The sequence below is a fragment of the Tyto alba genome, unplaced genomic scaffold (genome assembly GCF_018691265.1).
Source record: "Tyto alba isolate M040663 unplaced genomic scaffold, T.alba_DEE_v4.0 Super-Scaffold_6, whole genome shotgun sequence".
Lineage (NCBI taxonomy): Eukaryota > Metazoa > Chordata > Aves > Strigiformes > Tytonidae > Tyto > Tyto alba.
Genome location: NW_024881327.1, coordinates 54,144,627 through 54,164,680, shown reverse-complemented (window position 1 = coordinate 54,164,680; position 20,054 = coordinate 54,144,627). Strand labels below are relative to the sequence as shown.

Sequence of the window (20,054 nt, the reverse complement as noted above, 5' to 3'; positions counted from 1 at the left end):
CCAGATGCGTGACAGATCTGCGCCACACAGAGCTCTGACATGAGCCCTGCTCCAGCTGCAGGAGCCACCTTGGGAAGTTGACTAGGAAAAACATCGCTAGGGGATGAGATTTGTCCTTTCATCCCCTAGCTGATGGGGGAAAAAAGAGAGACTTTCCTTTCTCTAAAACTTGTTCGGACTTCATTAGCTCAGACAAAAATATACAGATGTTGGGTGAGCCCTGCTAGTACAGACCAAGCCTGTAACTCTCTCCCTCCCATCCCTGTCAGACTGCATCCACGTAACCCTGAATCCCTCTAAATCAGCAGCGCGAATTACCGGTGGCATCTTACGCATCGTTAAAAATATTTTTCAGGGAAGTGCTGGCCTGCTCCGGGTCATCACCTCCCTCCCAGAAAGTCGCGACAAAGGGTGCCAGGCTCAAGGTTCCCACTGCGGGTGCTGGTGGTTGCACTTCAGCCACGCACTGGTGGCAGCTGGAAGATTTCCTCCTCGCTGGATCTGGCGTGGCTGGGCAGTGGGATCTCTGGAGCGTGTTGGGACCCTTTCCTCCGACCTGGTCCCTTGGGACAAGCTCCTGGGATCCACCGAGAAGTCCTCGATTGGCTGCAGCTTCCCGCTGCTACCAGAAGGTCCAGGGGGGCTGCATCATTTCGTAGGTGGGGATGCTGGTGACGTTGACTGGAATGGAGATGACAGCCCAGGGGAGCCCGTGCTGCTCCAGGGAGCGTCTGATCATGTACCTGGAATAAAAAAGAGCTGACAGGCGCATGTGAGCCACCCGAGGTGGGAGAGCGGAGCCCACACGTGAGCGTAAACCCCAAACCAACTCAAACGGAAACTTTGCGGATTAATTATGACCAAATCCACTAAAAATCTGGCTCGCCAAGCCCAGGTGCGACACACTGATCACTGGAACCTCCCTAATTTGAGGGGACAAGGCTGTCGCTTGGCCCTTCCCATGAGATGTTCCACACTTGGGCAGAGGTCTCCTGGCCAAGGCACTTACCCGTCCCTGCCCAGCAGGAAGAGCGCGGGGATGTCGGCTGTCCGCCGGGTGCTGTCCTGGATCATCTCGATGTAGAAGCTGTCGTTATCGTAAGCGTTATCTGCGATGATCACCGCCCGTCCCCCGTGCTCCTGGATCACGCGCGTCTTCGACAGGAACGAGCAACCCCTGGGGCAGAGAGTGACAAATCTTTGGTGGCCGTCGGCAGATCCTTGGCAGGTACAAAACCTTCAAGTGCCAGAGCTTGCCTGGAGATGCCCAAACCAGGGACTGTCTCTGTGGCCACGCGCCTCCCCCAAACCCTGCTCCTTTCTGAGTCTGTACTTTAGGCACAGGCTGCCCATACTTGGCCATTTTCTCCTAAGAAAAAAAATAGAAGCACAGACTGGTTTGGGCTGGAAGGGACCTTAAAGCCCCACCAGTGCCCCCCCCTGCCCCGGGCAGGGCCCCCTTCCCCCAGCCCAGGGGGCTCCCAGCCCCGTCCAACCTGGCCTTGAACCCTTCCAGGGAGGGGGCAGCCACAGCTACTCTGGGCACCCTGGGCCAGCGCCTCACCCCCCGCACAGGGAACAATTTCTGCCTTATATATAACCTAAACCTACTCTCTTTCAGCTTAAAACCGTCCCCCCTTGTCCTATCCCCACCCCCTGATCCAGAGTCCCTCCCCCCCATTCCTGTCCCCCCTTTAAGCCCTGGGAGGCCGCTCGAAGGGCTCCCCGGAGCCTTCTCTTCTCCAGGCTGAACCCCCCCAACTCTCTCAGCCCGGCCCCCCAGGGGAGCTGCTCCAGCCCCCCAGCATCTCCGTGGCCTCCTCTGGCCCCGCTCGAGCAGCTCCGTGTCCTTCTGCTGTTGGGGGCCCCCGAGCTGGCCCCAGCACTGCAGGGGGGTCTCCCCAGAGCGGAGCAGAGGGGGACAATCCCCTCCCTGGCCCTGCTGCCCCCCCTGCTCTGGCTGCAGCCCAGGGCACGGGTGGGTTCTGGGCTGTGAGCGCACGGTGCTGGTTCACGGGCAGTTTTCCCCCCACCAACCCCCCCAGTCCCTCTCCTCGGGGCTGCTCTCCAGCCACTCCTCGCCCAGCCTGGGTTTGTGCTGGGGATTGCCCTGACCCATGGGCAGGACCTTGCCCTTGGCCTTGTTGAACTTCTTGAGGTTTGCACGGTCCCACCTCTCCAGCCTGTCCAGGTCCCTCTGGATGGCATCCCTGCCCTCCCGCGTGTCACCCACCACACAGCTTGGTGTGATCAGCCAGCTCGCTGAGGGTGCACTCCATCGACTGTCCATGTCGCCAATAAAGATAAAATAAAATAGGGCTTTTTCCACCTTAGCGCAGGCTGTTTTCTAAGACACAACAGGAAAGGCTCTGGGGTAAGAGCACCCTCCCATTTTCCTCATATACCCACGTGGGGTAAGTCACAGGAAGAAGCTGGAGGTGATAGTACAGTGTGGCCATGGTGCTGTCACCCTCTGTGCCATGGGCACCTCCCCTCCCACGCGAGGGTCCCCCCCTGACGCCAGACGTACCCCCTCTCCACCAAGGCAATCTGGTCCTGGATGAAAACGCCATTATTCAGCTCTCCGCAGGCTTCGGGGGGATCTGCCGGGACCAGGTGGATCTGGTCGTACCTTGTGTTCTCCGAAAAGGAGACAGGCAGGGGTGAGCACGGGGGGAAGAATCGGGGCTGCTTCTCGCCCCCTGCCCCACCACGGCCATCTCTGCTGTCCCGTGCCCCACTTATCCCCATGTGGGGTGCACTTTTGGGGAGATTTTAGGGCTTCCAGCTTTAGGATGCTGGTTGGCCCATTCCAGCTTCTGCAGAGCCATCCTGACCTCACTCAACAGCGTGCCTAGATCTTGCTGTCAGTGCAGGGAGGAGAAACTGAGGCACGGCACCCTCCACCCATATAAGTGCTCCTGGAGAACATGTGCAGAGCCAGAAAGTGTCTTTTCCTCTGGCCCTTAATGCCCCATGTGCTTCCTAGCAGATCTGCTCCTGCACCCCCATCCTGACCCCGTTTTTTTTCAGGGAAAGGTCTGACATCCGCAGACCAGTTGGTTTCTCTCTGCTGTTCCCCCCCACGGGAGCCCGACCAGCCCTCCTGGGACGCGGCTGTGCCTGTCCCAGCCCTTGGAGGAGGAAAGAGCGGGGCACGTGCTTCCTAAACACACTTGGAGCTAAACTCCCCCTCTGAATGCCTGCTGAGGCTGAAGGCAAGGACCAGCGTGTGCCTCCTTCCTAAGGGAAGGCTCACAGAAGCACAGTTAGCTCTATTTTTATAAAAGGCTTCAAATCACTTTGCCCCGCAACAGAGAAATACTGGGATGGGGAGATCCAAACTGACAAATTCAGTTCTTAATACTTACAAACACGCCACCAAAATCCTTGGCTGGAGTGGCAGTGAAGATGTAGCGGATGTCTCCAGGGCTCAGCACTTGGAAATACAAGTATTCATGGATGCGTAAACCTGGGTGTGCATGGAGAGAGGCGAGAGGCAGAGAAAACAAAAGGGAAAATTCCTGAAAAAAGGGAAAATACCCAGCTACCGCTCCTGAACTGCAGCACGCTGAAAAGAACATACCATTTGGCAATGCCAGCTCCTGGCCGGGCCCCAGGGCTGAGGACCCAAAATGCCAGATTCAGTCTGGGGTGCACAAGGGGAAGGGGAAATGTGCTTGGACTGAGGCATCCTGAAAAATGCACCTGGGACAGGGTGCTGGGTGGGGAAATGCGATGAGGCCAGGGTGCATTGAGGGGAAATGCAGCTGTATTGGTGTGCTGGATGGGGAAACGTGATGGTGTTGGGGTGCATGGAGGGGAAATGCACCCGGACTGGCGTGCAGGAGGTCGAAATGTGCATGGACTGCAGTGCACAGAGGCAAAATGCACCCAGATTGTGGTGCAGGAGGTGAAATGCACCCAGAATGAGGAGCTGGATGGGGAAATGCAATTAGGTCAGGGTGCACGGATCGCGATGCACCAAGGGGAAATGCAGCTGGGTGGGGATGCAGGAGGGGAAATGTGATAGGACCAGGGTGCACAGAGGGGAAATGCAGCCAGACTGGGGTGCAGGAGGGGAAATGTGATAGGACCAGGGTGCACAGAGGGGCAATGCAGCCAGACTGGGGTGCAGGATGAGAAATGCACCCGGATGGTGGTGCATGGAAGCAAAATGCAACGGGGTTGGGGTGCACCAAGGGGAAACACACCCGGATCGGGATGCGTGGAGGGGAAATGCAGCTGTATTGGGGTGCACCGTGGGGAAACGCAAGAGGGCTGGGGTGCAAGAGGGGAAATGCGATAGGGCCAGGGTGCACAGAGGGGAAATGCACCCGGATTGGGGTGTAGGAGGGGAAAGGCAGCCGGATCGGGGTGCATGGAGGCGAAATGTACCTGGATCAGGGTGCGGGAGGGGAAATGCAACGGGGCTGGGGTGCGGGAGGGGAAATGCACCCGGATCGGGGTGCATGGAGGGGAAATGCAGCTGTATTGGGGTGCACCGCGGGGAAACGCGACGGGGCCGGGGTGCAGGAGGGGAAATGCACCAGGGCTTGGGGTGCGGGAGGGGAAATGCATCCCGATTGGGGTGCGGGAGAGGAAGGGCACCCGCATCGGGGTGCATGGAGGGGAAACGCACCCGGAACGGAGTACACCTAGGGGAAATGCAACGGGGCCGGGGTGCAGGAGAGGAAACGCACCCGGATTGGGGTGCGGGAGAGGAAATGCACCCTGATCGGAATGCAGGAGGGGAAATCCAGCTGTATTGGGGTGCACCGAGGCAAAATGCACCCGGATCGGGGTGCACGAGGGGAAAGGCAGCCGGATCGGGGTGCATGGAGGGGAAATGCAGCTGTATTGGGGTGCACCGCGGGGAAACGCGACGGGGCCGGGGCGCAGGAGGGGAAAGGCAGCCGGATCGGGGTGCACCGAGGGGAAAGGCGCCGGGATCGGGGGGTGCGGGAGGGGAAGCGCGAGCGGGGCGGGCCGGGGCCGGCCGCACTCACCGCGGGCCGGGCAGGAGCAGAGGCAGATGCAGAGCCAGAGCGAGCGGCGGAGCATGGCTGCGCCCGGCGCCGCCAGCCGCCTCGCCCCGCCCCCACGCCGGCGCCCATTGGCGGCGCCCCCCCGCCCCGCGCCTTTCTATTGGCCGGCGCCGCCATCAATCTCCTGAGGGGACCATGGAGGGCGGGCGCGGGGGCCTGGGCCGCGGTTGAGCCCTCGGTCCCCGTAACCTCGGTGTCCCCTCACCAGCTCTGCCAAATAAAGATCCACCCGCCAGCCCTACTCTCCCCACGCTGCGTGCCCGCTTTCTCCCCTGACAAATAGTGACCCGCCCTCCACGGCTGGCTTCCCCCCTCCGCCCCCGCTTCTCTATGGTTGTTTGGGAAAGGAAGGGCTCCCTGCCGGGGGTCGCTCTACCCGTCCGTACCATAGAGCGGCGGCCGGAAGCAGTGGCCTGTGGGCGCGCGGTGCATTGTGGGGGCGGGCCGTGCCGGAGGCGGCGGGCGGCAGCAGCGCGCGGGGCCGTCGCGATGATGGTGAGTCCTCATCCGCCGCCATCCTCCCCGCCGCCATCCTCCCCGCCGCCATCCTCCCCGCCGCCATCCTCCCCGCCGCCGCGGCCTGATGGGCGTCCGCCACCCTTCCAGCCATCCCGTTTGGCGGGGCTGCGGCGGAGACGGTTGCACGTTCGGGTCGAGGGGAGGGCGGGGATGATGGCGGAGGCCGCCCTGCCGCTACCCGCGGCGTGAGGGGAGGGGGGGGTGGAACTCGGGCCGCGGTTCCCGCCGGGCTCCCGAGGCTGGGCCGTGAGTCCCGGGAGTTGTAGTGGTGTTCCCGGAGCCCCAGCCCCATGGCTGCGTCCCCCTCGGCCGCACGGTCCCCAGCTTCGGGTCCCCGGCGCTCCTCAGCTCGGAGCCCCGCTGCTGTTGCTCAGGAGCAGGCGGGCAGCGGCACAAGGGCGCTATGTCGGCCTCTTCCTCTCATGTTCTTGGGGGTGCCTTCCCGTTAAGATCTCCGCTTTGATGGGTGTGGAAAAAAAAGTCGGTGCGTTTTCTTTCCCCCCCCCCTGAAATCATCCCGGGATTTAGGGAGGCATGACTGTGATCCTCACACCCCTCTTCTGCTCGCACATCAGCCTCAGCTTTGTCAGTCTTTAGTGCAGTAGTCGTAGTGTAAGTTTTGCTCTTTGCCCGCAGGTGACTGTTTAAAACTGGGTGTCTCACAAACTTCGGCTGTGATTGAGCTTTGCCTCTAAGGCGTGTTTGGTTTGCTTTCTGAAAAAGGGCTGGTGCACTCTCAGGGCAGTGAGAAGCCCTTGTCTGCTGTGGCCTCTGGTACCCCCTGTTGCTGTCTCCAGCACAGTTTTGCTGTCGGGCAGGTGTGAAATCACTTAAAATCACCATCCTTTCTGTGAAAGCATCTTGCAGCGGTTGCCATCCTTGGGGCAGCTTGGACTCTGATTTGAGGTGTGATGAGCAAAAAGGCTGTTGCGCTTCTTCTGCTGAACATTGTGCTGGCACTGTCATTAAAAAAAAAAAATGGTCTGGTTTCAGCACTTGTGCAGTTCTGTGCTGTCTCAGTAATTACTGCGTGTACTGTTTGTTCCAGTCTAGCATCCAAATCAGAACTTTGAGCTACGCTGTGCTGAGGAAGCTCGCTTATTTTGGGGACAGTTATGGTACAGTCCCAGAGCCTATACTGGAAGCAGTTGGGTGAATTTGAGTTGTGCTGTGGGAGATGGAAAGTGGCTGGATTGGGTGAAGGCAGAGGAATTTTCAAGAAGCTTTAGTTTTTGTTCTGGGTCTTTTTGCATGGTGGTACCTTGCTGGGCTGTGTGAGGAGTTAGCTCCAGGCTGTTGGGACTGGAGTAACAACTCTGCTGTGGGTTCTCTCTGCAGCCAACACCAGTTATCCTGCTGAAGGAGGGGACGGACACCTCGCAGGGGATCCCCCAGCTTGTCAGCAACATCAATGCCTGCCAGGTTATCGCAGAAGCCGTGCGCACTACCCTGGGACCTCGGGGCATGGACAAGCTCATCGTGGATGACCGGGGTAAGCACTGGGCCCTGGCCTTTCACAGCCGTGTAGAAAAGTGACTCAGGAAGAATCCCCAAGTGCAGTGCATGCTGGCAGGGTGGGTATTTACTCATGTCTTTGTATCAGTTAAAACCAACAGTTGCATATATGCAGACTTCAACTTCCTCACTCCCTCTTGAGCTCTCACAATAGAAGCTCAGTTGCTGTCTCAGTGTTCAGTTTAACACTTTGAATCTGGCCTCCCTTGTTGAAGAGAAGATAATTGTCTACCCGAGGAACTACGTGTTTGCTTCTTACTAGCCTGAGTTAAGACAGCTGTGGTCTTTGTTGTGAGGTTAGGTAGTTGCAGGGTCAGTGGGACTAGATATGAGAAGGTTCATGCCAGGAAGGAGAAACAGTGTCTTGAACCTGACCTTCAGCTATCCCTGACCATCTCTGTTTTTTTAAATGAGGCTCGTAATATGTGTGGAGTTCCTCAGCCCTTGTTGTGGCTGAGCATGAGGTCAGTGGATGTTACTGTGTTGATATACATATATATTTTTCTCAAATGTGATTTAGGGATGAGACTCGCCTCCCTCTGAAGACTTGAATGAAGTCACCAAAATAATACATTGTTTGTGGTTTGTTATTACTGCAGGGTGGGGTGGAAGGTATTAGAATTGTCTTTAATTAGTTTTTACAAATAGGAACTGTAATAGCTTTTATTAGAAAGGATAATTGGATTTAAATTTATCTAATAACTAATAGGATTGATTTCTAGTCTGTTTTTTTGTGTGAGTGTCAGACTAGAACATCTGTTTTTTTATCTGTCTGGTGTAGCTATTGAGAACTAAGAGGGAAATTAATTTAAAGCCCCTATTAATTGATGCGGAGAGTTGTTCTGCACTCAAACTAACTTCATGTATTCTGCTCAAAAGATGGATGAAAAAGACGCTGTTAATATGGAATGGAGGTACCTGCTGAGACACCCGCTGTGAAACAGCTGTTCTGGGCTCCCCCTCTGCCTGGGGTGACCCCTTCACTGTCCTTTTCAGCCTATTTATAGTTGGGTTTTTGGCTGTAGGAGTGTATTAAAATACTGTGGTGATCACATTTTAAATCATATAGGAAAAAAAAAAACGCAGTCATTTGGCTGAAGAAAAATTACTTCTAAGTGGAAATTTGGAACGAGAGCCTGTGGTAGTTTAGACATGACAGAATTTACAGTGATGCAGGACCAGGGCTTGAGTGGGGAGCGCTGTAGTGTAATAACAGGCTGGGGCCACGTTTGACCTGAAAGGTGAAATGGTAAAGCACAGTGAGACTGGCTGGTCTGAAATGACTCTTGTATTAACGTCTCTCTGAGGTCTGAAAAGCTCCCTCGTGCGTTGGGTGCCCTTTCACAGTGACAGGGGCTTTACTCTCAGCAGCTGAGCTTCGCTTCCTTTTTTACCTCGATCCTAGGCAAAGCCACGATCTCCAACGATGGTGCCACCATCCTGAAGCTCCTCGATGTTGTCCATCCGGCTGCGAAGACGTTAGTGGACATTGCCAAATCTCAAGATGCAGAGGTAGGAGGGTAGTCTGGCTGCACTCAAAGCGTAACATGCAGCAGCAAGCCTGCTCTTGTCAGTGGCTCTGTGGACTTCGTGTGAACTGATGGGAATGGCTCATGGAGTGCTGGCATTCCGGTGTCTTTATTGATACCTTCTCTTTTGTGGTAACTTTCAAATATTTAACGCTGTTTCGGCCAGATCTGATGGGTGGTTTGGCAACTTCTAAGATAGGAAGTTCACGTTTCATGAATTTGGTGGACTGGGAAATGAGACGTCACCCTCAAATGGGATGTAATCTGAACCCAGCCCTTCTTAATCACCAAAGAATCCCACTGCAAATCTGTGAGCAGAGAAAATTGTGAAATCTGATTTCCTCTGGAAGCCCTTGAGTGGTTTTGAAGCTGCTATCGCAGCGGCTCTGTAGCGAGTGGATGACACAGAGCGTTTCCTCTCTGTGCAGGTTGGTGATGGTACCACGTCTGTAACTCTGCTCGCTGCTGAGTTCCTGAAGCAAGTGAAGCCCTATGTGGAGGAAGGCCTCCATCCTCAAATCATCATCCGTGCCTTCCGCACAGCGACGCAGCTGGTAAGGCAGCACCGCTCAGAGCTGAGGGAGGGCTCAGCTGCTGCTGCAAAGCTGAGGGATGTACTGGGCTCCACCAGAGCATCTGGGGAGAGGAATTCTGTGCCAAAGAGGAAAAATAACACCCTCTCAGGCAAAATTCAGTAATTAATGGGTGGGGGGAGTGACGGCGATCTCATGGTGTCTTACTGCCTTTTCTGGTGTCAGTGAGCTGTTATTACCAGTTAGTACCTCTGGAGCGCTATTGCTTCCTTTGTTTTTCTCCAAGGAAGAAGGAATAAATGGGAAAATTTGTTTCTCATTCTCCTCCTACTACTCCTCAGTAAACTTTGTCGTGTCAAGCCCGTCAGTGCCATTAAGCTGGATCTTCTCTGGAGGTTAACACCCTGAATAGCCGTCTGGTTCCCCAGACCTGTGCTGAAAGCAGTGGAGCAGCTCTGAGCCCCTTCCCGATCCTCTTAAACATATGTTGGTGTGTTTCTTAGAAATACTGTACTGAAAGGGGTGGAAGAGCTTAAACGCTTGAAATTTCAGTGATACTGAAGTAGGGAGTAAAAGATAATGTAAAATATAAAGAAGCGAGTCATCTGATCAACTTATGAGTCATTAATCCAACTTTTGGCTTGTGTTTTGACAGGCTGTAAGCAAGATCAAAGACATTGCTGTTGCAGTGAAGAAGGAAGATAAAGAGTAAGTTTCCCTTACAGATGACCTGGTTGTGTAGCTGGGCTCCAGTTAATTGGTGTGAGGGCATTTCTGGCTTCTGCTGTGGCCCTGGCTGACACCTCGAGGTTGGGCCGAACAGCTGTGGCCCCACGCTGGGGTTATTCTTGAGTCTTGTGGAATTTCCTGCTCCTCTGGGGGAGATGCCATTCTCTCACTTGGGCTGCAGTGAAGTATGTAGGCCAGTGTCTTCCAGTGCACATGGAGGAAGCTGGGTACCAAAATAAGTGGCCTGATTTCTTTTTTCCAGTGGCGGTGGAGACTTGCAGCTTTTGCTGCAATCAGTGGCAGTGTTAAATGCTCAGCGCTTCTCTGAAAATCAGATCAATTTTAGCTGTTGAATTCATGAAGTTAGATAGCTAATAGCAGTAAGGAAGTGATCCCTGCGACCGAGGTGAGAATACGAGAGTTAATTTTCTCCCTGCATTTTAAGCTCTTGTCTGCTTGGTCTGGCCTTACTAGTACCTGCAGTAAAATTTCAAGTTGAACTGCCTAACCATCTTAAATAAACTGAAATGAGTTGTGTCCTTTCTGCAGTCCTGTGATGCAAAATACAGTAGTGTTCATGGTCGGCAGTAACTCGGGTGATAGAGCCTGGGATCCATATTTCCCTGGTGTCCCTTGTATCATCTGCTCTGTTGTGCCATATGTTGCCTGAGCCACCTTTAGAGGGTTTCAGAAACTTCTTACTGCCTTTGGCTGAAGGAGGAGATGCTGGACCCTGCATTTTTGCTCAGACCTGTGGTGTCTAAAAGCCAGCCCACCTGGTCAGTGCTAGTCTGATGCTCGGGCTCTAGAAGGGAGAATTGTACTTTTGGCAGTCTGGGCTTTTGACACATGTGCCTTGCTCTCCCCATCGATGGAAGGGAGCTGATCTTTGCCTCTGTCAGAGTGGATTAATGATGCCATACACGGTGTTTTGTGAGCTTGTGGAAAGGATCAGCAAGTGAACAAGATCTTGGGTTTTCTTTCTTTCTTGCAGTGAGCAAAGAAGCCTGCTGGAGAAGTGTGCAGCCACAGCCCTGAGCTCTAAGCTGATCTCCCAGAGCAAGGAATTTTTCTCCAAGATGGTCGTTGATGCTGTCATGATGCTGGACGATTTGTTACAACTCAAAATGATTGGAATAAAGAAGGTGCAAGGAGGTGCTTTGGAAGTAAGTTCTGTGGGAACCTGTCCTGAAAGGATAGGAGACAGCAATCACAGCTTCTTTGATGGGTTGACTCCAGCAGAAATGCAGCACGGCTTGATAGTGTCTGTTAGGGAATTACCAAAGGGGAGCAAAGCTGTTGGTGTGAGGAAAAAGCTCAGGGAGTAGGGCTGGATTTCTTTTTTATAGGTAGAGAATCAGTTCATTTGAGCCAAATACACTCTTCTCTCACTGCCCTCTGCAGCGCATGTTGTTACTGATACAAATTCAATTTATATTTGCAAATAACGAAGCTTTTTTTCTTGGTGGGAAGTCTTTTGTTACTTCTGGAACCGCAAGCCATCTAATCCTGGTTGTGTGCATGAGTGCAAAGAAAACATCACGAAGGAGCTGATGTAGTGAGCTACAGCCGGGGCAGATGGGCTGCGTGGTTTGTACCAGAGCGCTGGAATACCTGTCGTGCACGGGTGTGTGGTCAGGGGTTATTCTTGGGTTGTGGGACAGCTGGTGTCTCCGTGCTCTCTCCTGCCTGTATCCCGTGTCGGTTTGGCCCGTCGCTTGGGACCTTGCTGCTGAAAAGTAAAGCCCGCCGCAGTCCCCGTGAATTGCTATTCTGTGGCTGTTGCTGTCTGTAAACACTCCGCGTGAGCATTTTCGATGAGAAGAAACATTATAATTACGCCATTATCTTGCCCAGACAACTAATTTAGTGAATTAGGAACATTTCAGCATCTGTTTTTGTAGTGTCTGGGTGTGCTAGTATTCTGAGACTTGCAGAAATTGCTCCCCTGGGGAGGGTGGTGTCTCCTGTTCTGGATAAAAGCGGCTCTCTCTACTCGCTGTTGTTTTGTCTTTGTATACTGCAGTCAGACTCCTTGGAGACCTGTACGAGGATGGGGCAAATCTTTTCAGACACTTCAGGGTTGGCTTGTGAGAGATCTTGGGTCATCTCACCTTGTCAGCTAGCTCAGATAAAGTCTGTGCTTGTCCTTGCTTAGGAGAGACAGGGATCCACTGGGCTTCAGTGGCTGGGCAGAGCCAAGCCTGCAGATAGTGCTCAGATACTCAGAGAGTAGGAGATTTAGATGCTGATTTCTCTCCCAGCCATGCAATCAAGAAGTTCACTTAAGGGGGCAGTGTTGGGCAGGGCAGGCCTGCTGCAAAACAATCTTTGAGGTGGTGATGGAGCTGGGAAAACCAAACCAGGGCAAAAAACCCCCCCGAGTGTGGGGCTGGGAATGAGAAGTATCCATCTTCAAAGGGTAGAAATGGGAAAGACATCACAGAGGGAACAGATTGCTCCATCCCTTGATCTTCAGCTTGTGTATAGCATCTTTCGCTGCAGTGTCTTGAGGGGTTAGGAAGGAAGTGATAGAAGCTGGGTTTGTGAACAGAGAGAATAAAATATTTGCTGCTTATTTTCTTTAAAAGTGGGTTAATCAAAGGAGACAGCTGTTGGCGAGCGCTTTATAAATGAGGACTCTGAAAGCAGGGTGTCTCCTGTGGGAGTTAACCCTGTTGAGAAAATCTTGAGAGGCTGAGCCTAACACAAATCCCTGTCTTCAAGGACTCTCAGCTGGTGGCCGGAGTTGCCTTTAAGAAGACATTCTCTTACGCTGGGTTTGAAATGCAGCCCAAGAAATATCAGTCTCCCAAGATCGCCTTGCTGAACGTGGAGCTGGAGCTCAAAGCCGAGAAGGACAACGCTGAAGTCAGAGTAAACACGGTGGAGGTAAGAGTTAAAAGGGGGACCCTGTCCTCCTTCCTCATGCCTGCAAGATGTGGCGGTTGCTTGAGAGCCAGTGGGTTAAATGGGACTGCCTTCTGCACATCCTTCCCCCTCTGAAAATAGCTGCTGAGTGATGCTGCTTCATTTGGGAGAAGGGTGTGGTGGACTTTGAATCACAGCAGGGATAGGGCATGTTTCTGCTCTGTCATCGTGCCTCAGCTATGCCATGATAAGTCGTCAGCTGCGTGGTGACTTCTTTGTGCCTAACAAGTGGCCTTCCAGGGAAAGCTTATTAAGCAGTGCTTTAAATGCTGAAAGAGCCTCTGCATATTTAAGCAAACGAGGTAGCCATTTGGACAGTAATTCTCTTTCCATTTTCTTAAAAATACCTTTATGAAACGTGGTCATTCTCTGACACCTTGGAAAGTACCACAATGTCGCTTGTGTTTGCTTCCTTCTTAATTGTGGTAGCAACGGATCTCCGGGTGCTTTGCTTCTGGAGTCTTGGCCCCACTGTGATCTTAGTAATTGTTTCCTTAAAGTTTCCCTCTCTGACATGGGGAGCACGATGGTCTCTTCTGTTGTCGGCTGCCGTGTGTGGTGTTGCTGTGTGCCTGCAAGCTTTCCCAGCTGCTGTATTTCCCTGACGCCTAGAGCACAACGGGCTTGTGAAGCCTGAGCACGCTGGTAAAGCATGAGGTTTCTCGGGATCTGTGTTAGATACTGTAGGTCTCTCCACCCCAACATCCACGCAGAATTCTGTAAACACCTCTCAGACACCACTGTTATCCCTTCTTCCTCCCTGTGCTCCCTCTCGAGCTGTCGCTGCCTTTCTGTCAGTTCATCCAGCCCCTTTACCGACTCGATTTTGCTGCTGGAAGCATTTTGACAGACGTGGCATAAACTAGAGTGACCTAAAATCACCTAGGAGTCCTAGAAAGCAGTTGTCTGCCAGGACTGCACGGAGCAGTGTCACTGCTGCCTTTGTTTTAGAAGAGCTCTTCCTTTGCAGGCACTGGGGGATGACGTTCGCAAGCCTTTGTAACGTGAGCACTCATCCCTTTCTCTCTCCTCCCTGCTAGGATTACCAGGCCATCGTGGATGCCGAGTGGAACATCTTGTATGACAAACTAGACAAAATCCACAAGTCAGGAGCCAAAGTTGTCCTGTCCAAACTTCCTATTGGTGATGTGGCTACTCAGTACTTTGCGGATAGAGACATGTTTTGTGCCGGCCGTGTCCCGGAAGAAGATCTCAAGCGAACTATGATGGTGAGCTGCCTTGTTTCAGAATATGCTGTTGATTTTAGTTTTAACAGTGCCAGGCTGGTCATTCCCAAACCAGAGCAGCAATTGGTGACTGAACACACTGTTCCTTACAAAGATCTAAAATTAAAATGGCCTAATTTTTGCCAGTGTGGTTATTATGTAAAATTGCCAAATACTGTCAAAGCTGCTCCTCGATGGAGTGAACAGTCACACACTAATTGCATCTGCACTGCTTTTTTTGGTTTTCTGATTTTGTTATATATTAGGGTTTATATATTACATTGGTCGACGTTTATTTTCCCTGGTTCTTGCCTGCTCCATTGTGAGTGTTTTTTTTTCTCCTAAGCTTTCTTTGTGTAGCTGCTGGACTCTAGAGCCTGTGAGTCAGCACTTAGAAGAAGAATAATCTTACTTTGCTGTCGAGGATTATTTCTGACGTTGGTAGCCTGCCTAGATGCATGAGATGGGAGACAAAGTGGAAAGGTTTTCTCCTGAATCTGGCCTGCAGGATGGTTTTGCATCAACTATAAGGCTGGGCCGTCTCTGAAGAGTGGGAACCTGCTGGGCAAATTTGTCTTGTCAGCGTTGGTGATGCCGCGCTTTATCTCCTCTCTCTGCAGGCTTGTGGCGGTTCCATTCAGACCAGTGTCAATGCCCTGTCAGATGATGTCCTGGGCCGATGCGAACTCTTTGAGGAGACTCAGATTGGAGGAGAGAGGTAAACACACCAGCTGTGAACCTGTAGTTCTATGTAAGCACTCTAATATTGGAAGAGTTGGAAAAGTTAGGGTCTAAGTGTCGGCAGGTTTGAGCATCTCTCAAGATGGTGGTGTGAAAACAAGATGATGTTATTGCTGCTTTTTATGAGGCTGAGGGAGGGGACAGGAATAAGCTTTCATCTAAGTATTATCTCTTTTATATGCTTTTTAAAAACATATTTATTCCCCAATGCCTTGTAGAAAGCATAGTGGTATTTTCTCATTTTTAACTTGAAAGCAATGCCTTTTTGGGTTGGTTGTGGCACCTGTCTGATAGCCCACGGTGACGACTAACAGTGAAGATGAAGCTGAGTACTATATAAGGGGATTCTTCCCATTGCTAGAGGAGAAATCCTCTTTGGGGCTGTCTGCTCACATCTGCTGCGTCCCTGCCAAGTGAAAATGAGAGCACCAGTTTAGCGCAAAGCCCTAGCAACAGGAAGAGAGTGGATTTTCCTGGGTCAGCTTGAGTTTCGCTTGTGTATTGCCTGGCTCTGCTCCTCCTCAGCTCAAGATCTGATAGGGACACTACGTAGGGTGAAATGGCTTCAGTCACGCATCTGGCTTGTAAAGAATGTCTCTGTTCCCATGCTGTGCTGTCGGTGCAAAGCCTGCTCAGCAGCAGCGCTGCTTTGCCGTTGCCGTAACCTTTCTTGCGTTGTGCCATTGGCAGGTATAACTTCTTCACAGGCTGCCCAAAGGCAAAGACTTGCACCATAATCCTGCGAGGGGGTGCGGAGCAGTTCATGGAAGAGACGGAACGGTCCCTGCACGATGCCATCATGATAGTCAGGAGAGCAATCAAGGTAAGGACCAGCGGAGATACCTCCCTGCTGGATTGGCATTAGGGTTGTTGGTTGGGCCTGACACAGTTGTAATTCTTTCTAGAAACCTTTTCACACACCAGCATTTGGCCGAGGCCTCTCGGGAGAGACCGGGAGCTCTCAGCCAGTAGAGTGGATCGTGCGGACGGGCAGCATCTGATTGATGGACTCGTGTGTTCCTTGGCCAAAGCAACGTTGTCTTGGCAGCCTTGCCAGCTGCTTTTCAGGCACGCCTGGTTTTTGCCTTTTCTTCAGTAGAGCTGTAACTTGTGTTTGCTGGGTTGTGGTGTGTTCTGTAAACTCCTGCATCCTAAAGGTAGCACCATCTTCTGGGTGCGTCGGTGTGGTGGGTTGACCCTGGCTGGATGCCAGGTGCCCACCAAAGCTGCATGTCACCCCTTTTCAGCTGGACAGGGGAGAGAAAATATAATGAAAGCCTCGTGGGTTGAGATAAGGACAGGGAGAGATCACCCAGAAATTACCATCACTGGCAAAACAGGCTTGTCTTGAGGAAATTAGTTTAATTTATTAACAATTAAATCAGAGTAGGATAATGAGAAATGAAACCAAATCTTTAAACACCTTCCCCCTCTTTCCCTTTCTTCCCAGGCTCAGCTTTGCTCCCAGTTTCTCTCCCTCCTCCCTCCAGCAGCGCAGGGGGATGGAGAATGGGGGTTGCGGTCAGTCCATCACCCATTGTACCTGCCGCTCCTTCCTCCCCAGGGGGAGGACTCCTCACACTCCTCCCCTGCTCTAGCGTGGGATCCCTCCCACGGGAGACAGTCCTCCATGGACTTCTCCAACCTGAGTCTTTCCCACGGGCTGCAGCTCTTCATGAACTGCCCCGGCGTGGGTCCCCCCCAGGCTCACCAGTCCTGCCAGCAAACCTGCTCCAGAGTGGGCTCCTCTCTGCACGGGACCACGGGTCCTGCCAGGAGCCTGCTCCAGCGTGGGCTTCCCACGGGGTCCCGGCCTCCTTTGGGCATCCCCCTGCTCGGGTGGGGGGTCCCCCCCGGGCTGCAGGTGGAGATCTGCTCCTCCACGGGCGCAGGGCACAGCCTGCCTCACCATGGTCTTCCCCTCGGGCTGCAGGGACACCTCTGCTCCGGCGCCTGGAGCACCTCCTCCCCCTCCTTCTTCTCTGCCCTGGGTGTCCACAGAGTTGTTGCTCTCACATATTCTCACTCCTCTCTGGCTGTTGTGCAGGTTTTTTTTTTTCCCCTTCTTAAATACCTTACCCCAGAGGCGCTACCGCCATCGCTGCTGGGCTCAGCCTTGGCCAGCGCTGGGTCCGTCTCGGAGCCGGATGGAATTGGCTCTGTCAGACGTGGGGGAAGCTTCCAGCAGCTTCTCACAGAAACCACCCCTGCAGCCCCCCCCCTCTGCTACCAAAACCTTGTCACGCAAACCCAACACAGTCAGGTGGATCTTCAGTAGATTCGAATGGCAGGATTGATTTCAGGTGCACGTCAGCGCCTGTTAAAGTCACTTGTTCCCTCCCTTGGTGCCCAGTCCGAGGGGTGACTGTCCCCTGGCTGTGAAGGTGGGTTGGGAGCACCGAGGGAGATGTCTGAGGCGTATGTGGATGTGAGCTGTGCTGGTGGAGTTGCTGGTCCTGTGCGATAGATGCTGCCTGACTGCGGGTGTTTCTGGGTTATGCGTAATAACGTGTTAATGTGGTGTTTTCTGCTTAAAAACAGCTTTGAGGCTGAGTGCCCTGAGGGGATGGGAAGAAGCACGTCAAGATTTTCCGAACTGTTTTGCTTTTAGAAAGAACATCCTGATCTCCCTACTGAAACAGCTAGGGAAGGGGGGAAAAAAAAAAAAAAAATAGCAGAACTTGGCTGTGAAGTGCTGCTGCAAATATCTTTTAATTTTGCATGCTTCATGAAAGTGAGGGGAAACTTGCCCAGCACAAGGGGCTGTGGTGTACCAGCCCTCCCCTGGCTCAGCATCCCCAAACCACCCCTTTACCTTCTGCACAGCTGGGCAGAGCTGCTGCTAGCTGCCACGGGAGGTTCCTGGCCTGTCCCTGAAGCTCCCAGCAAAGCTGACAGGAGCTCCCAGGGCTGGCAGCAGCTTTGGGCTATCGATTTCCCCTGGGCCTGGGGTGTCTGCATCACCCTGACATGCGCCGCTTGCAGGAAGGGAGAATTTCCAGCTCTTCCCCCTTCCTGGAACGAGAGTCAGAGTTTCCCCTTTTCTTTCAGAACGACTCGGTTGTTGCTGGCGGTGGTGCGATAGAGATGGAGCTTTCCAAATACCTCCGGGATTATTCCAGGACCATTCCAGGCAAGCAGCAGCTGCTGATAGGTGCTTATGCTAAAGCCCTTGAGATCATTCCCCGCCAGCTCTGCGACAACGCTGGCTTTGATGCCACCAACATACTGAACAAGCTCCGAGCCAAGCACGCACAGGTAGGTGCCCACTTTGAACCAAGGAGAGAGCCAGCAGTGTGTGTGATTTTTCTTTCCTACTTTTTTTTTTTTTTTTTCCCTTTGAGCCTGATAGATCCGGTGTAATTCAGCTAAGCCCATGTTAGGCTTGTGCACTCTGATAAAACGCAGTGTTTTCTTTTCAGATCAAGTGTGGGCTCGGTTCAGGTTTCTATAAAAGGAAATGATCTGTTTTCCCTTTGATCAGAGCTGTCGGGTGACTTCTAGAGCTGGGGGTTTTGATTTGCTTTTTAAAAACGCATCATTTGTCAGGAGGGAGGCTTCTATATTAAACATTAAAGTAATTAGAGTATAAAAGTTGGCCGAGCTGTGTGTTTTCCGGAGGAGCTGCAGGCTGAAGGTCCCGATTCCTTGTGATCACTTCAGATCTTGCAGAGCATTTGCATACACACGCCGTCCCGATCCAGGCAGCCCGAGGTTGCCCTTCAGCTTCTCCCAGAACCAGCTGCTGCTCTCTGGGGTCACTCTCGCCGCGTTTCATCCTGCTGCTGATTGCGAGGTTACGGAGAACGCCCCAAAATGAGCGCCTGTATCTTGGGCTGCAAAAACTGGGGCTGTGGAGTGGAAGTTAGTCCTGCAAGGCTTCTACAGCTTCGTTCTGAAGCGGAGCACGCCTATTTTAAGAAGCTTCGCTGGCACGGTTTGCTGACAAGAAAAGCTTTTGGGGTTTGTTTTCCTTTTGTGTTTCCCTCAAATCTGCTTTATACAGCAAGGTTCAGTCTCTGCCCTCAAGGTTTTTGCCCGTCTTTGGGGCCGGGGCGCTGGGAAGCGAAATCCTGACAGGCCCAATAAGGAGACCCCTTTTCTTCCCCACCAGGGAGGGATGTGGTACGGCGTGGACGTCAACAACGAAGACATCGCCGATAACTTCGAGGCCTGCGTGTGGGAGCCGGCCATCGTGCGCATCAACGCGCTGACGGCGGCCTCCGAGGCCGCCTGCCTCATCGTCTCCGTGGACGAAACCATCAAGAACCCCCGTTCCACCGTGGACGCCGCGCCCAGCGGACGGGGCCGGGGACGAGGTAGACCCCACAACCACTGAGACACCCCCGCCCCCCTTCCTCAGCGCCGCGACAGGGGCTGGCGCTCTCCCCCAATGTGAAAAAGAATCGATTTGTAGCTTAATTGAACAGGCTGTTTCCCAGATGGTCATTTTGAGGGCTTACAGGCAACCACGGTGTTTAATTAGAGTCAAATCTTGGCCTCGGCAGCGGCAACCTCCTGCGAGATGCCCTGCCCCAACATTTCCTACACAGCACTGATCCCCTTAGGCTCGCCTCGGCCTTCAGCCTGGAAGCTGTGGAGAGCAGAGCCCTCTTCAGTGCTGGCAGGTAGTGCAGCGAGTGGGGGGGTTTATTCATATTTATACTTTTTTTTTTTTTTTTTCCCCCTGCTGGGGTTTTTGAACCCAGGCTCAACCACAATAAAACCATGACTTTCGTTTCAGTGGCAAACTGGGGTGTTCCTCTGTTCTCTGCTGCTTGCTTCGTTCCGCGGGGTGGAAGCTCATGGTTAGAGTTAAAAATTTTGCTGGTTTTTAGCCCTGTTTTAGAAGCAGGTGCTGTGCTGGGCACTAGGACTAACCCCTAGTGCACCCCAATTCCCTGTGCTTCCAGGACAGATCGCCTCAGTGTGTATTCTCTCTCCGATGTTGCTCAGTGACATTTTTACTTGCTTTTGCTTCATTGGGCCATTTACATCTCGCCTTTCTTTTCGTGGAAGGTGTCTGACATCTCCAGCCGTTTCTAGGGGCCGTATGGGCCTGGTGGTGCTTCAGGGGTGGATCTTGGGGTGTCTCTGCCAGGCAAATTCTCTTGGGGAGGTTTGGCTCTGGTGGGTTGAAAGTGTTCATGGAGGACGGTGGAAGAAATTTAGTATCTGTCTGTTAACAGCCCTTTGAGATTGCGTTTAATTAGACAGGTTGATGGTTCGTTACACCACAAACTGTGTTAATTCTCCCCTGGTCTAGAGCGTTGCCCCTGCGAC

At 52.9% G+C, this 20,054-nt stretch overlaps 2 protein-coding genes across 2 annotated transcripts; one reads left to right on the top strand and one right to left on the bottom strand.

Annotated features, from left to right (window-relative positions):
* Positions 1-163: 163 nt before the first annotated feature.
* Positions 164-5,480, bottom strand: PRADC1 (protease associated domain containing 1). The gene is made up of 6 exons (XM_042807919.1): positions 5,435-5,480; positions 5,010-5,141; positions 3,372-3,472; positions 2,531-2,640; positions 1,010-1,177; positions 164-743 (listed from the first exon to the last, which is right to left on the bottom strand). Exons 1-6 carry the CDS (start codon positions 5,478-5,480, stop codon positions 623-625), a joined length of 678 nt encoding a protein of 225 aa, XP_042663853.1. The 3' UTR covers positions 164-622.
* On the top strand, positions 5,425-19,522 carry CCT7 (chaperonin containing TCP1 subunit 7). Its single transcript, XM_033007077.2, has 12 exons — positions 5,425-5,543; positions 6,906-7,059; positions 8,488-8,594; positions 9,040-9,165; positions 9,800-9,852; positions 10,868-11,039; positions 12,601-12,765; positions 13,845-14,033; positions 14,651-14,748; positions 15,462-15,594; positions 17,823-18,029; positions 18,886-19,522. The coding sequence occupies exons 1-12, from the start codon at positions 5,538-5,540 to the stop codon at positions 19,108-19,110; spliced, it is 1,635 nt and encodes a 544-aa protein (XP_032862968.1). The 5' UTR covers positions 5,425-5,537; the 3' UTR covers positions 19,111-19,522.
* Positions 19,523-20,054: the final 532 nt, after the last annotated feature.